General features: G+C 42.8%; 1 protein-coding gene across 4 annotated transcripts in view; it reads left to right on the top strand.

Moving 5' to 3' along the window:
* TRPA1 (transient receptor potential cation channel subfamily A member 1) overlaps positions 1-17,897 on the top strand; it is a 227,888-nt gene that overhangs the window by 167,842 nt on the left and 42,149 nt on the right. For all 4 annotated transcript variants that reach the window (XM_063923914.1, XM_063923911.1, XM_063923913.1 and 1 more), the window contains 4 exons: positions 6,542-6,717; positions 8,951-9,080; positions 11,609-11,791; positions 13,020-13,088. In XM_063923914.1, the coding sequence (XP_063779984.1) occupies positions 6,542-6,717; positions 8,951-9,080; positions 11,609-11,791; positions 13,020-13,088 (558 nt within the window). The remainder of the gene's footprint in view (positions 1-6,541; positions 6,718-8,950; positions 9,081-11,608; positions 11,792-13,019; positions 13,089-17,897) is intronic.

The following is a 17,897-nucleotide window of genomic DNA, read 5'->3' as shown; positions in this document are numbered from 1 at the left end:
ATGGGCCTGATTCAGATGGATGCAATGTTGATTGCGGATGCAGTGGAGCGATGTTTTGCTAGTGTGCATGTGCCAAAGCCATATAGCGCAGGTGTGATGATGGATTAGCAACGACGCGTGCACAGAGGATTTATTCTAAAAATGAGTAACAGGTAGTCAGCGTTTCAGAGGCGGTATTGGGGGGTATCTAGAAAAATGCTGGCACGTCAGGACTGTTTTCTTTACGTGCCATAATCTGCCACTGCAAATTTGTATGAAGCTAGAGAGCCGTAGTTGAGAGTTCAGATGCTTATTCTGAGACACCTGAGGTTGCTCATAGGTTCGATGGTGCAACTCATAAATGCCCGATGTTCCTGATGATTCCGTTTTTGTACGTAGGCAGCGGGACGTGAGACACCGGCAGCCTATATACAGTGTTTGAGTCATAAGTATATTCTTGCAAGTGCGCTGCGTACAAAATTCCAGCTGTGCATGCAACTGTGAGAATCTCTGAATCACGCCCTATATTCTTATATTCAGTTGTCTAAATGGCAAGGATGGAGGTGAACATGTGATTATTAATATTATTATTATTATTTTTATTAGTATTAATAGGGGTTCATAAGGGGTCCATAGCACCCTACGAAGGTCATATTCAGAAAGTGCAAACATACAGCCAGTGCGACTTTATGGGTTATGGAACTGCTAATGTTAGTGAAGCTGCCGCCCAGAAGTGAAGATGCCCACCGACGCTATCGCAAGCTCAATTGCAATTGCGTACACATTCGTAGCCTACTGTATTTTCAAAAACGAGGATCAAGGTTAAGGGTTGGCTTATGGCTGCGCGGACTGGCCAGGGAAGTAGTGACGCAGGCGCCAGGTTTTTGCATGTACAAGCTTGCAGCCGACGGCAGATACATGGCCATGACATGCCTGTGTGTTTCCAACTACTCTCCGTTAACAGACACAAATGGCCCTTTCCTGTCAATCACTCTGAGATTAAATCCTCACTGCAAGCCTTTGTGCTTGAGCAGTGCAATTGCGGCACATGTGAGGTCTGCCGATAATCGCTCTATTGCGAAAACATCAGCATTGTATAAAAACATGAATTAGGCCCAAAGTGCATAACAATTCCACTGCAGACTTTGCAGAACACAGCAGAATCCAAACAATATACAGATGGAGCCGTGCTCATCTGATGTGGCTCCAGCGCAAACGTGCACTCCCGTCGTAACTAGGCGATCCGGCACCTAGCCGCGCTACGGGAGTGCACATACAGTGTATCTGGAAAGTATTCAAAGAGCTTCACTTTTTCCACATTTTGTTTGTTATTATTATTATTATCCTTTATTTATATGGCGCCACAAGGGATCCGCAGCGCTCATTATACAGTACATAATCAAATCAGTAAACAAGAAAACAGCACTTACAGTACAAGACAATATAGGACAGGTATAGAAAACCTGGGGTTAGGTGCCATCAAAGGGAGTATAGAGTATAAGATAGTGTAAGTAAGAAAAGGAAAGGCACATGAGGAAAGAAGTCCCTGCTCTTGCAAGCTTGCAATCTAAAAGGTGAGGAGCTAGCAGTCCGGAGTGACACAGAAGGGGTAGACAGTGAGCATAGACAAGAGGGTTAGGAGGAGAGTTGGCTGGGTTTGGTGAAGAAGTGGGTCTTGAGAGCCCATTTGAAGTTTTGTAGAGAGGTGGAGAGTCGGATGGGGAGAGGTAGAGCATTCCAGAGATAGGGAGCAGCACGTGCAAAATCTTGTAGGTAGGAGTGGGAGGAGGTAATCAGTTGGCAGGAGAGACGGCATGCATTAGCAGAGCGAAGAGGATGGGTGAGAATGTAAAGAGAGATAAGGTCAGAGATATAAGAGGGAGAAGAGTGTGTGAGGGCTTTGTAGGTGAGTGTGAGAAGCTTGAATTGGATTCTGAATTGGAAGGGTAGCCAGTGAAGGTCCTGCAAGAGAGGGGATGTGGATATAGTACGTTTGGTGAGGAAGATGAGACAGGCAGCAGCATTGAGGATAGATTGAAGTGGAGAGAGGCATTTTTGAGGGAAGCCAGATAGGAGGAGATTTCAGTGGTCCAATCTGGAGATGACCAGTGAGTGGATGAGGGTCTTAGTAGCATCCTGGGTGAGAAAGGGTCTGATCCTGGAGATGTTTTTGAGATGGAAATGGCAGGTTTTTGTGAGGTATTGAATGTGTGGTTTGAAGGAGAGGGAGGAGTCAAGGATTACTCCAAGACATCGCACTTGGGGGCTAGAGGAGCTAGTTGTGCCATCAATGGATAATGAAATTGTGGGAGGTGAGGTTATGCAGGAGGGAGGGAAGATGATCAGCTCAGTCTTAGACATGTTAAATTTAAGAAAGTGCTGGGACATCCAGGAGGATATAGCAGAGAGACAATTGGAGATATGAGTGAGGAGAGCAGGGGAGAGGTCAGGGGAGGAAAGGTAGATTTGAGTATCGTCAGCGTAGAGATGATATTTTAAGTCAAAAGAGCTAATGAGCTCACCTAATGGGGATGTTGTTATGTTACAGCCTTATTCAACAATGGATTAAATTCATTTTTCCCTCAAAATTCTACAATACCCCATAATGACAATGTGAAAAAGTTCTTTTGAGTTTTTTGCAAATTTATTGAAAATAAAAAACTAAGAAATCACATGTACATAAGTATTCACAGCCTTTGCTCAATACTTGTTGATGCACCTTTGGCAGCAATTACAGCCTCAAGTCTTTTTGAATATGATGCCACAAGCTTGGCACACCTACCAGTGGGCAGTTTCACCCATTCCTCTTTGCAGCACTTCTCAAGCTCCATCAGGTTGGATGGGACGCGGCGGTGCACAGGCATTTTCAGGTCTCTCCAGAGATGTTCAATCGGATTCAAGTCTGGGTTCTGGCTGGGCCACTCAAGGACATGCACAGAGTTGTCATTAAGCCACTCCTTTGCTATCTTGGCTGTGTGCTTAGGGTCGTTGTCCTGCTGAAAGATGAACCGTCACCCCAGTCTGAGGTCAAGAGCGCTCTGGAGCAGTTTTCACAAAGGATGTCTCTGTACATTGCTGCATTCATCTTTCCCTCTATCCTGACTAGTCTCCCAGTTTCTGCCGCTGAAAAACATCCCCACAGCATGATGCTGCCACCACCATGCTTCACTGCTGGGATGGTATTGGCCTGGTGATGAGCGGTGCCTGGTTTTCTCCAAACATGACGCCTGGCATTCACGCCAAAGAGTCTAATCTTTGTCTCATTAGACCAGAGAATTTTGTTTCTCATGGTCTGAGAGTCCTTCAGGTGCATTTTGGCAAACTCCAGGCAGTCTGCCATGTGCTTTTTACTAAGGAGTGGCTTCCGTCTTGCCACTCTACCGTACAGGCCTGGTTAGTGGTTTGCTGCAGAGATGGTTGTCCTTCTGGAAGGTTCTCCTCTTTCCGGAGAGGAATGCTTTAGCTCTGACAGAGTGACCATTGGGTTCTTGGTCACATCCCTGACTAGGGCCCTTCACCCCTGATTGCTCAGTTTAGACGGCTGGCCAGCTCTTCTGGTGGTTCAGAACTTCTTCCATTTACAGATGATGGAGGCCACTGTACTCATTGGGACCTTCAAAGTAGCAGATATTCTTCTGTATCCTTTCCCAGATTTGTGCCTTGAGACAATCCTGTCTCGGAGGTCTACAGACAATTCCTTTGACTTCATGCTTGATGTGTGCTCAGACATGTATTGTCAAAGTGTGGGACCTTATATAGACAGGTGTGTGCCTTTCCAAATCATATTCAGTCAACTGAATTTACCACAGGTGAACTCCAATTAAATTGTATGAACATCTTAATGATGATCAGTGGAAGCAGGATGCACCTGAGCTCAATTTTGAGCTTCCTGGCAAAGACTGTGAATACTTACAGTGCCTTGCAAAAGTATTCACCCGCTTTGCATATTTCATGTTTTGCTGCCTCACAACCTGGAATTAAAATGAATTGTTTGAAGGTTTGCATCATTTCATTCACAGAATGTGTCTACAACTTTGAAGATGTTTTTTTTTTATTGTGAAGCAAACAACAAATAGGACAAAATAACAGAAAACGTCAGCATGCATAGCTATTCACCCCCCTAAAGTCAGTACTTTGTAGAGCCACCTTTTGCAGCAATTACAGCTGCAAGTTGCTTTGGATAAGTCTCTATGAGCTTGCCACATCTTACCACTGGGATTTTTGCCCATTCCTCAAGGCAAAACTGCTCCAGCTCCTTCATGTTGGATGGCTTCTGCTTGTGAACAGCAATCTTCAAGTCTGACCACAGATTCTCCATTGGATTGTGATCTGGGCTTTGACTAGGCCATTCCAACACATTTAAATGTTTCCTTTTAAACCATTCGAGTGTTGCTTTAGCAGTATGCTTTGGGTCATTGTCCTGTTGGAAGGTGAACCTCCGTCCCAGTCTCAAATCACAGGCAGACTGAAACAGGTTTTTGCATCTTTCCCTCAACTCGAAACAGTTTCCCAGTCCCTGCTGCTGAAAAACATCACCCCAGCATGATGCTGCCACCACGTTTCACTGTGGGGATGGTGTTCTTGGGGTGATGGGATGTGTTGGGTTTGCGACAGACAACAGCATTTTCCTTGGTGGCTGAAAAGTTAAATTTTAGTCTCATCTGACCAGAGCACCTTCCTCCATACATTTGGGGAGTCGTCCACATGCCTTTTGGTAAACTCAAAATGTGCCTTCTTATTTTTAACACTAAGTAATGGCTTTTTTTATGGCCACTCTTCCATAAAGCCCAGCTCTATGGAGCGTTTGGCTTATTGTGGTCACATGCGCAGATACACCAGTCTCTGCTGTGGAATTCTGCAGCTCCTTCAGGGTTACCTTTGGTCTCTGTGTTGCCTCTCTGATTAATGCCCTTCTTGCCTGGTCTGTGAGTTTTGGTGGCCAGCCCTCTCTAGGCAGGTTTGTTGTTGTACCATGTTCTTTCCATTTGAAGATGGGGGATCATCAAAGATTTGGATATATTTTTATAACCCAACCCTGACTTGTACTTCCCAACAGCTCCTTGGTCTTCATGGTGTGATACCTCTTGCTTAGTGGTGATGCAGCCTCTGGTGCCGTTCAGAAAAGGTGTGTTTATAGTATACTGACAGAAATGTGACACTTAGATTGCACACAGGTGGACTTCATTTCACTAATTGTGTGACTTCTGAAGCTAATTGTTAGCACCAGAACTTTTGAGGGGCTTCATAGCAAAGGGGGTGAATACATATGCACATGCCAATTTTTTTAATTTTTATTTATAAAAAAAAAATTTTATATACATTTTTCTCATTTCACTTCACCAACTTAGACTATTTTGTGCAGATCCATCACATAAAACTCAGATTAAAATTTTTTTTCAATTACAGGTTGTAATGTAACAATAAACGGGAAAAGCCAAGGGGGGTGAATACTTTAGCAAGGCACTGTATGTACATGGGATTTTGTAGTTTTTAATTTTTAATACATTTGCAAAAATCTAAAAAAAAATTTTTTTTTACATTGTCATTATGGGGTATTGAGTGTAGAATTTTGAGGGGAAAAATGAATTTATTCCATTTTGGAATAAGGCTGTAACATAACAAAATGTGGAAAAAGTGAAGCACTGTGAATACTTTCCGGGGGAACTGTAGATGCTCTGATTGTAGTGAAATGGACGTGTGCATGTCTCACACGCATGCATGTCCCAGATGCTGCAATAGGAGCACCTCGGCTCGCGCTGCGGTACAGACGGAGCCACTATTGGCGTTGCTCCATCTGTAAACATCACAGTCAAGAGATACACAGTGATCCAGATTCAGAGAGGTATGTAAACCTGATGATTTAAGTACATATCCAATGTTTGTGGGACTGCGCATGTGCAGAATGAGTTCTGCATGATCGCTTGCAGTCACCCCCATTCTGTAGGAGTGCAGGTAGCCAGTCTGAGTAAGCTGCTGTAAGCTGAAGGCAATGGTGATCCAATGCTGTGTCATTGGAATAGCACTTGGATCAATGCTGCATGCAGGAGGCATCTTTTCCTACAGACATCTCCTGCTGCATTAGAATATTTATGTATCTCTACTGTGTCCAACAGTTACGGTTATGTGACTGGAGACCGTCGGTCACTATACCGATGCCGGGATCCCGAACGTTCAACAGCCCACCGGTCGGCATGCCGACCAACAGGGGCTATTGCCACTCGTGGGTGTCCACGATACCCATAGAGTGGGAATAGAACCTGTGGCGTCAGTCACACAAACCCAACCCGTGTCCAAAGGAGCATCAGCAATGCTCACTGCGATCATCTCTGAATCAGGCCTATTAATAAAAAATACAGGCACCAAAACTGCAAAATCAGATCTGGTCAATGTTGCAAGGGGGAGGAGATAATGGCATGAGGAAGTCATAGGGTTATCAAATGCATTTTTAAATTTGCTCTAATGCAAGTCTACACTTGTTAATAATAATCTGTTGATTTTCACATTTATTATATAGTATATTGTACAATTATAACTTTGTCTTGTATGTGTTATTGAATTTTAGAAGCTGAAGTACCTATTAGACAGCAGTAATGCTCTAGACTGGATAATTCATATTTCAAGCATTATATTTGTATCATCTTTGTGTAAAGAATCTCTCTCTATGTCTTTCTTGCAATGGCAAGCTGGAGCCTTTGCCGTATTCTCATCCTGGGTCAACTTTTTGATTTACCTTCAAAGGTAATATGCTCTAATACCATGCAGTCATTTGTGTAATTTGAACTACTACAGATATATATATATATATATATATATATATATATACTAGTGACCCGTCTGGCTTCACATTGGGAACTGAATTGCTTTTGTCATACTGTAGATCACAGGTTCTCAGACTTAGTCCTCGGGACCCCACACAGTTAATTTCCAGGTCATCTATGGATTTTTTTAATGTGACAGTTGGTGACCCACATTGCAGCTGCCGGGTGACCCTGAAAATGTGACCTGTGTAGGGTTCAGAGGACCAAGCTTGAGAACCACTGCTGTAGATTAATGTTTCATACACCTAAACCTTCCTTGACAAATACTCTATAGAATTGAGCAAACTGCACCAAAATCCATCCAGTTGTTCTCGATATTAGCCCAAACAGACAGACATATATTGAGAGAGAGAGAGAGAGAGAGAGAGAGAGAGAGAGAGAGAGAGATCTCACTGCTCTTTGTCCCCAGATAAACCTTACATGCTGTACTGGCATATTCAGTTTCTCACATGCAGAATGGGTGAGCACGGGTGGATAAAGTTGCCCATTGCAACTAGTAAGTTTCTACCTATCATTTTACAGAATGTACTGGATGCATGCTAGTTAGAATCTGATTGGTTGCTATGAGCAACTTTTCCACTTGTTCTCTTTAGAAGGTTTGATACATCTCTCAAGCTGTTGCAAAATATAAAGTGGAGAAGCCCAAGACCAACTATCAGATTCTGTTTTTTATTTAGCACAGTATTTGAAATGACAGGAGCTGATTGGTTACTTTGGCCAACATCTTCACTTCTCTCTCCAATGCTTGATACATCTTCCATAAGTTGCTGCTCGGGACATGATTGTGTAACTTTAGGTGAAGACTCATATAACTGCTCCACCTGGGTATGTGGAAGCCCCTTGCAATCTAATAGATCAGTTGGCATTAGTTTGGCCACAATGCATGAGAAAAACATTTCTGGACAAATTATATACATTCTCTTTTCAGGAGCACCTGAGACCAAAACTCTATCCACTAGCCAGGGGGTAGCCAACCCTGGTTCTTGAGATCTACCTATAGTTAATGTTTTCCAGGTCACCCGTGGATCTGTAGAATGTGTCAGTTAGGAATCAATGCACCACATTTGAAATTGTGACAGTAATGACTACACATGTGCACCAGCTAGGTGGTCTGGAAAATGTGATGTGAACTGTTAGTAGCTCTGGAGGACCGGGTTGGCTACCCCTGCGTTTATCATCTGTAGCCCTCTTGTTAAGTCAGCTTTATCATGTGCAGGACCAGTGTTAATTTTGTCAATGGAAATTTTGACTAAAAGTAATCATCAACTATAGTTTCTACAGGACTAAAATTCGACTAAATTAGACTAAAAGGAAAACTAAGATCCACTGATTAAATCTTAACTAAAACAAAGCAAAGTCAAAAAGGCTAAAACTAAATGTAAGTTCCTCGTCAAAATTAACACTGGAAGTAGGGTTTTACATTTTTAAATAACAATTATGCATTCTAGATATTTGCAGAAAATAAATATGACTTGCTGTGAAGGAAATATGTTTGTTTATAGCACTTGTTTGTTCTAACAAACTCAAGGCATTAATTTGTATATGCTATATGGGAGTACTAGGGTAAGTCAGACTCGGTATGTAACACATTCTCAGCCTATTGAGCCTAGATTACTAACTAAACACATAGTTAAAGGCATGCAAACTGCACAAGGGAATTTTAGAGAAATGTTCTTCCGCAAAATCCATTAAAGTACTGTAGTAGCAGTATCATTAAACTTCAAAAGTTATGACTAAAACATTGACTAAAATTAGACTAAAATGAAAACTGAGATCCACTGACTAAACCTTGACTATAACAAAACAAAAAAAGAGACAAACATGTGACTTTAAATCAACTACACTTTTAAGTTAGTGACTCAAACTAGATTGAAAATCTTTGTCAAAATTAACACTGTGCAGGACAAAGAAAGTACTCACTCAAATTTCATACCCAAAATACGTTCTTAAAGAGGATTGTCACCTATCATGGCAGAACTGCACCAAGCTGTACTGTATGTTTATATTAATTGCATTGATTACTTAACTGTGGCATTAGTAAATTTATTTTTAAATATATATTTTATAATATAATTGGTGTGGAACTAAATAAGTTTGTAATACACAAAGATAGGAATTGTGGATAACAATGTTTACTTTTAAAATTATCTTAGATTTGAAACATATGGAATCTATATTGTAATGTTTTGGGAAATTCTGAGAACCCTGGTGCGAATCGTTGTTCTGTTCTTTTTTCTGATTTTGGCTTTTGGACTAAGCTTCTTCGTAATTCTATATCCCCAGGTACAGTATGCTGGATTTAAATGTAATGTTGTTTACATGTTATTACACAATGAGTTATTGAGCATTTGCACAGGGCACACCTAAGCTGACACCTAGGATGCCAAGGTTCAGGGGGCACCTAATTACTGAATGCATAACATAATGTCAATTTACCCTATTTTGCTATGCAGTTATTTATTTAAAAAGACCACATTCAGGACCTCATTCAGTAAGGATTGCAATTTCTGCTAAGTAGCAGTTTCAGAAATTGAGAAAAAACACCCATTGCAAAAATTGCAATGTATCGCAATATGCGGTCTGATCGCAAAACCATATGCAATTCCCGGAACATCAAGGATTTTTCCTGTCTGTGCCAGGCAAGGTCATCTACAATTTTTGCTACACAAGAGGCTGGAAGTGGTCATAGCTGACGTCAGAGGCCCTCCTTAAAAACGCCTGGGCATGCATATGTTTTTTCAGACACACCCAAAAAACAGCAGGTTTCCGCCCACAAATGCCGGCTTCCTGTCAATCAAACAGCGGCTGCATTGTGATCACAATCTGTCCCCTTTTTAAATTTCTGTTTTTGCTAGCGTGTGCGTAATGCGAACGCTGTGTATGTGCATTCGTTCAATAATCGGGCGGATTGCAATTTGCAAATTTTGCAATCCTTACTGAATGAGCTCCTTAGTCTTCTTCCTACGCTTTATATCTCAGGTGGTCCACCAGGCAAAATTTACCCTGTCACCTAACACTCTGACATTTGCAAAAAGTTGCGTTGTGCTGACATTTCAACTGCTGCTAATTTAAAAGCAAAGCCTGTTGAAATTTGGTGCCGTTTCAGAGTTAACCATGGCTCGCAGAAAGGCAGCCACTCACAAGCGGCCTGCTTGTTATTGAGTGCCTTTCTGCCTGCTTGAGTGGAGACTTTAGTTCATCAGCGGTGATGATTGGGAGCATCTATCTCCTGAAGAGCTCCAGCCATCGCTGTAGAGGCGAGAAGATGTCACAGCTGGCCCATCCGGGCCAGAAAGAAGATAACAACTGGAGAGTACTGCAACTAATGGGAATCAAAGAGCTGAACACAGCTCCCCACTGCAGCCTTACCCAAAATATTGGTAGGCGGCCTTGACCACCGTGGGTTTTACCCCCACCCCTCCATAGGCTACCAGGTGTCAGCATTAAGCCAGTGGGTACAATCAAACCTCAGGCCTGTGGGGCATGTATGGTGGGCAGAGGACCCGTGCCACAAATAAATGTGACACAGGGCATTAAGCCCAGGTCACTTTATATTATATACCCAAAGGTAGGCAGTCAATAGCCTAAGCCCCTATTGAGTGGCTGGATATTAAGATTCAGATAGGTGTGGCATATTGGGTATAAGGGGTACTACTGTGTGGGCATAACATGCAATAAGGGGCAATACTGTGTGGGCATAATAGGCAAAAATGGGCTATACTATGTAGGCATAATGTACAATAAGGGGCCATACTGTGTGGGCAGAAAGTGCAATAAGTGGCATTCTGTGTGGGCATAATGTGCAATAAGGGGCCATGCTATGTGGGTATAATGTGCAATAAGGGGCCGTACTGTGTGGGCATAATGTGAAATAAAGGACCATACAGTGCTGGCATAATGTGCAATAAGGGGCCATACTAAGTGGGCAATATGTGAATTGGTATTATTCTATGGCCACACCGCTTCCTTGTGAAGCCATGCCAATTTTTGCACAAAGACCTCCACCTAGCTACTTCTTAATGTCACCCAGCTGTTAGGCGGGCAGAGGACCTGTGCCACAAATAAAAGTGACACTGGGCATTAAGCCCAGGTCCCTTTATATGCCCAAAGGTAGGCAGTCAATAGCCTGAGCCCCTGGGTATTAAGCCCAGTCCACTCTTTAGTTTCAGATAGAATAAGGTAGGGGGGCTACTGTGTGGCATAATAGGCATATGCGTGGCATAATGGGTATAAGGGGTACTACTGTGTGGTGGTGTATAAGGGGCACTACTGTGTGGACATAATGTGAATTGGTACTATTGTGTGGCCACACCCCTTCCCTGTGAAGCCACACCCCTTGTGCACAAAGGCCTCCACATGGCTTCTTCTTGATGCCACCCGGCAAATGGGAGGCCTTTCGGCCTTATTTCCGTGGCATCAAGAACGAGCCCTCGACTTGCACTTTCAATAGGACAACTTTTGATCCTTCTATGTAAAATGGCATTTCTAGGTCCATTTTGACCAGTGTAGTAAAAGTCTTCAGACATAGAAATGTGACATGTAATATAAAGAGCCTGAGCAATATTGATGAAGTATAACTGAACAATGATGTGCAAGGTGGAAAAGTAGGCATATTTCTGCTACATGCGTTGTGCTCATTCATGTTTTATATTTCATGAACATTCCTGTCAGGTAACTGTGGGTTATGTGTCACTATAAATAAACAAATAAATAAATAAATAAATAAATATTATATGCTTGTTGCTTATCACATGTTTAAAAACCTTAATACTGTATTGTGTGGTTTAATTATGTTTTTTCCTCTTTTCTAGACAACATTTAGCAACCCTTACCTTGCCTTAATGCAGACGTTCACTATGATGCTTGGAGACATTAACTATCAAGATGGTTTCCTTCAACCTATGCTTGAAAAGCAGCTTGAATACCCATTTTTAACATATGTTCATCTAATTATATTCACTCTGTTAATCCCAATTCTGTTGATGAACTTGCTTGTAAGTTATTTCAAATATGTTAGATCATTAAAAATTGATTATTCACCACATGCTACAAATGACATGACATTGGTTCCTACAGACAGTACAATATACAGTGAAGGGAGCTGTGGTCAACCGACATTCACCTTATAGACAGACTTATAGGCAACTTCATATTTCGAATGAAGTGTACTGCCAGTCTACAGAGGGCCATTTACTATATTTGCCCAAAGTGCTATAAGAAAATTTCAAGCAATCATAAATTAACTTGTATCTGTCATCTGCAAGTAGACAACAGGGTTTATCTCTGCATTTAGGTACACAATTTGATTTACTAAATCATAACATCGAATCACTCACATTTAATGTTTACTGGTTGCCATACATTTTAGACAGATAATTATGCTTATAATAACACAGTATGTATGGGCATAAAATGAACACTGATCTCAATGGGATAGTTATATAATATTTCCAGTGGGAGTGATGGAACATGTAGATGCCCGATTTAATTTTGTTGCCCTGGATCTAAATAAATGTGTAAGGCTAGGTGCTGATGTTTGTGTCTATTAGTGTTTCTGTGATAACATGGGTTAATGTACTGTATTGTAACTGATGCATGGCATAAACCACAAAGCATCATGAACATACTAACATCACACACAAACTGTACTAAGCTTTGGAGAGTGATAAAGTACCTAACTGCCATGTTACAGGCGGTGTTTGAACAATGATAGATAGGAGCTGGTTGGTGGGTAGTTTGTCACTCCCTACTTTATCACTGTCCAAGGCTTCGTACATCTAGCCCAATGTGGCAGCACTTGAATTCTGCATTATATGCCTAGTAGTGACAGTTTCTGTGAGAGTGCATGCTTAAAGGTCTATAAATCTCTTGGTTACCCTGTGAGGAAGCTCTGCATTAAATAATGTCATGAACACTCTGCAAGACAAAACGTGTAGACAAATCTGATAAATGTGACACTGAGGCACTGACTGAAACAGCTAGATAATGGCCAGACGTGGCAGCACTTGTTTTGGATCAGCATACATTTTTCACCTTAATGGAATACCAGTAAATTAGCTCTTTTCTTTATATAAAAGCAAATATATTTTTGGTTCCACAGTGTTAGTGCAAATACAGTATGAACCATTGATAAAAAATCCTGTGTGTGAAGATTCTAACTTTTTTATTAATTTTAGTGTACTTTATTTATATAATACAATGTTTTCGTATCTTGTACTGTAGATTGGTCTGGCTGTTGGCGACATTGCTGAAGTACAACGGAATGCAGCACTTAAAAGGATTGCAATGCAGGTGAATAACATATATTAAGTAAGAGAAAGCAGAAACAGAGATGTCATTATGCTATAAAACAAGAACGCTGTGTTAGAGTGTTATATCAAGCGTACACTACCATAGTAATCTCATTAAATGTAGGTACTGTGCTGCTATTCAATTAGTCACATCACATCATCGCATCATGCACTTAAGCCGGGAGATGCAGGTTACCCCGCTAAAGAATGCTTTTTAGTCGTGGTAAATGTCATTCTCCAACTTGAGTGCTGGGTGCGATGCTGTTAGCGTGGGTGGTAAGCCAGAATCTCACATCATGGCACTAGATATGGTGGCTAATTAAATAGCTGTGGGCACTCATCCTGGTGCTATTCAATAGCGAATTGAATCTAATACTTATGGATCAATGGGTCGACATGGATTAGGTCGACAGTCAGTAGGTCAACCAGTATTGATCGACATTGACATGGTCGAAATAGGAAAAGGGTCGACATTAAAATTGTTGACATGGGAAAGATCGACACATAAAAAGATCAGTAGTACTGCACCCCAGGAACCCTCCCACATAAAAAGATCAATATGACATTTTTACACTTTTGCAGTGTTGTTTTTTGTGTAACATGACCAGAAACCACATTTAAAGCACTACATCCTCTTGCACTCACCATGCTGTGGGCAAGGTTACTATTCCCAATCGTAGTCCACATGGATGGTAAAGTATGAAAAAATAGGATTTTAATTACCTGCCGGTAAATCCTTTTCTCGTAGTCCATAGAGGATGCTGGGGTCCATTTTAGTACCATGGGGTATAGACGGTTCCGCAGGAGCTTTCGGCACTTTAAGACTTTTAAACAGTGTGAACTGGCTCCTCCCTCTATGCCCCTCCTCCAGACCTCAGTATAGGAACTGTGCCCGAGGAGACGGACATTCTCGAGAGAGGAATTACTATTAAACTTGTGGCGAGATTCACACCAGCTCACACCATCCATAAACAACATGTCGGCTAACATGGCCTTTAACATAAGTCATGCCAACCAGCATGCATAACGCAACAGCAACAGCTGTTAACATCTGAACACATGAAAAATGTGCAAAAAGATAAACGTAATCAGCAGGAAAAATGAGCACTTGGTGGGCACCCAGCATCCTCTACGGACTACGAGAAAAGGATTTACCGGCAGGTAATTAAAATCCTATTTTCTCTTACGTCCTAGATGATGCTGGGGTCCATTTTAGTACCATGGGGATGTACCAAAGCTCCCAGTACGGGTGGGAAAGTGCTAATGTTCCTGCAGAACTGACTGACCAAATCTTAGGTCGTCAGCAGCCAAGGTGTCAAACGTATAAAACTTAGCAAACGTGTTTGCACCTGACCAAGTAGCAGCACGGCAGATTTGTAAAGCCGAGACACCTCGGGCAGCCGCCAAGGACGAACCCACTTTCCTTGTAGAGTGGGCTTTTACCGAAGTCGGAAACGGCAATCCTGCCGTGGAATGAGCGTGCTGAATGGTACCCCTGATCCAGCGCGCAATAGTCTGCTTAGAAGCAGGACCCCCAATCTTCTTGGGGTCATAGAGGACAAACAAAGATTCTGTTTTCCTTATCCTAGCCGTCCTTGCAACATAAATCCTCAACGCTCTGACGACATCCAAGGATTTTGAGACGGCTGAGGTGTCAGAAGCCACTGGCACCACCACAGGTTGGTTGATATGAAAAGAAGACACAACTTTCGGAAGAAAGTGCTGAAGTGTTCTCAGTTCAGCCTTATCTTCATGAAATATTAAGTAAGGACTCTTATGTGAGAGAGCTCCTAACTCAGACACCCGGCTGCCTGAGGCCAAGGCCAATAGCATGACCACTTTGCAAGTGAGAAACTTCAACTCTACGTCTTGTAGAGGCTCAAACCAGTCCGATTTAAGGAACTGCAACACCACATTAAGATCCCATGTCGCCGCAGGAGGCACAAAGGGAGATTAGATGCGCAGAACCCCCTTTACGAACGTCTGGACCTCAGGAAGAGAAGCCAATTGTTTTTGAAAGAAAATTGACAAGGCCGAAATCTGTACCTTGATAGATCCTAATCTCAATCCAGCATCCACACCCGCCTGTAGAAATAGGAGAGGATGTCCTAATTGAAACTCCACCGCAGGAGACTTCTTGGACTCACACCAAGATACATATTTTCTCCAAATACGATGGTAATGTTTGGACGTTACCCCTTTCCTGGCCAGAATAAGTGTGGGAATGACTTCATTGGGAATACCCTTACGGGCTAGGATCTGGCGCTCAACAGCAATGCCGTCAAACGCAACCGCGGTAAGTCCTGATAAACTAATGGCCCTTGCTGAAGCAGGTCCTTGCGAAGAGGAAGAGGCTGAGGATCTTCCAGTAATAACTCTTGAAGATCTGGATACCAGGCCCTCCTTGGCCAGTCTGGAGCAAGGAGAATTGCTTGAACTCTTGTTCTTCCAATGATCTTGAGAACCTTTGGAACAAGTGGAAGTGGAGGGAACAGATACACCAACTGAAATACCCACTGGTTCACCAGTGCATCCACTGCTATTGCTTGTGGGTCTCTCGACCTGGAACAACATGTCGGAAGCTACTTGTTAAGACGAGATGCCATCATGTCCACTTGAGGAATGCCCCAACGACTTGTTACCTCCACAAAGACTTATGGGTGGCGGCCCCATTCTCCTGGATGGAGATCGTGTCTGCTGAGGAAGTCTGCTTCTCAGTTGTATACTCCCGGAATGAAAATTGCAGACAGAGCTTTTGCATGTCTTTCTGCCCAGAGGAGTATCTTTGTCACCTCTGCCATTGCCACCCTGCTTTTTGTTCCGCCTTGGACGGTTTATGTAAGCTATTGCTGTTACATTGTATACAGACTGGATCTGTATGGGACGACCTTGAAGAAGGTGTGCCGCTTGATGAAGGCTGTTGTACACAGCTCTCAACTCCAGAATGTTTATGTGAAGGTGAGTTTCTTAAATATGGTTGAAGGCTGCGCTCACATTGGGGGATGGTGGCTGAGTGTGCAGCTGACCTGGAGGTGTCCCACCTCCTGTTACAATTGCGTATTTCGTGGTGGTCAGCGCGCTCTAAAGGGTGTGCGAGGGATTGGATTGATTGGAGAGGTGGATGGTGGTGTGTGAAGTGATGTGTTCTCTGTGTATCTATTTGTAGGGGATGTGGTAATGATCACTCGATATAAATGAAATATAGGATTTTATTTGGATGTAATAGGATTAATATTCCATAGTCAATAATGAATGTCCCAGGTTGGTTCACCACTTATCAGGTGTGTCTTGCAGACTACCCTTTCTCTGAGTATACCCTCCTATTGGTATACTGATGGAGCTACAGCTCAGGTAAATGTTAGGTATGCCCTAGGGGCCACCTTTACCATAGGTGTGGATGGTCCTATGTATCCTCTGATGCTGTGTCTATTGTTAGGTTTGTGGTTAAGTTTATGGTGTGACTAGTGCGGCGTCCCGCCTGTCAGACCCTTCCGTGTGTGGCAACGAGTGGCGTGGTCATATACTGTGTAATGAAACTTACCGCCGGGGGCAGGTGCTACCTGCCGCCGGTGACCAGTTCTTAGCCGTCCTCAAGCCTGTGTTCCTCGATGTATCCTCTCTGGGTGTCCTCCGTGTCTCAGAAGCCGCGCACCTTGTCTGTAAATGCCGGTCTCCTAAACTCCCGTCCCGTCCTCTGACTTCCTGGTTCGCGCGTCACGTGCCGGGTCACGTGAGCGCGATGTGTGCGGAAGCGTCTCCTTCTCCAGCCGGAGAGAGGAGAATGTATGTGGCAATGTCGGTAGTAAAGTCTGTGGGTCCCAACGCGTTTCAGCACTGATGCCTTTTTCTAGGGTTACCCATATGGTGTTCAGTGGCTTATTTATGCTGTGATCGCTTTCCTGATTGGTCCTTCCTCGGTGTCCCAATCTCTATTCTGATTGGGAGGCGGACATGTCAATCATCCAGATTAGGTGTCAGTGATTGGATGTGTGACTATTTTGATTGTGTACATGAATTGGGTGTTAATCGGATATCCTTTACATAGGAAACCTTGTATTTATGTTGATGTGTGTTAACCTGCATGGTGGAAGAAGGTTGTGTACCAAAAAATGTACTGTTGGAGGGGAGATACTGAATGTTTTTTGTTGTGATATAAAGAAATTGTCACCGTTAGTGATACTGTGAATATTTTCTATATTGTGATAGGAGGAATTGTCACAGTTAATGGTACTGTGAACATGAATGGATATTTGTTAATATAATGCATGTGTGTTGTTATTGTGTGGTCGTAATTGTCACAGTTAATGGTACTGTGAACATGGTTGGATATTTGTTAATATATTGCATGTGTGTTGTTATTGTGTGGCCGTATATGTCCTTTACTGATGATTGCGGACCAGGGTGATATGGTGGTATGTGTCGATGACTGGCCCATATTGGGGAGGGAAGTGGTGCAGAAGGTCTCAAATGGGGGGATGTGGGATCAGCTTGTACTAAATGGCTGTTGCTGATTCTAGTAAATTGTTCTGGTGCGTGTATTGTATGCTGCACCAAAAGTGTCAGCAGTACCTAGCTAGATTTTGCTAATATGAACATTGAGGATGAGCGAGTGTGGGGGGGGGGAATGAAAGGGCAGGTGGGGATAGGATTGCAGGTACATTATTTTTGCTGTAGCTGTGATTTACATGGCAGTGGTCGTGTTGTACTCTATATTAAGGCCTCGTGGTGCGAGTGTCTTTAGATTGAAGATCCACCTGAGTTCTTCTCTATTGATTTTTTTCACATAATCCCCCCCTCGCCAGTTGTTAGT

The sequence above is a fragment of the Pseudophryne corroboree genome, chromosome 5 (genome assembly GCF_028390025.1).
Source record: "Pseudophryne corroboree isolate aPseCor3 chromosome 5, aPseCor3.hap2, whole genome shotgun sequence".
NCBI classification, from domain to species: Eukaryota; Metazoa; Chordata; class Amphibia; order Anura; family Myobatrachidae; genus Pseudophryne; species Pseudophryne corroboree.
The sequence above is the reverse complement of the archived record's forward strand: the minus strand, read 5'-3'. Positions and strand labels throughout refer to the sequence as shown.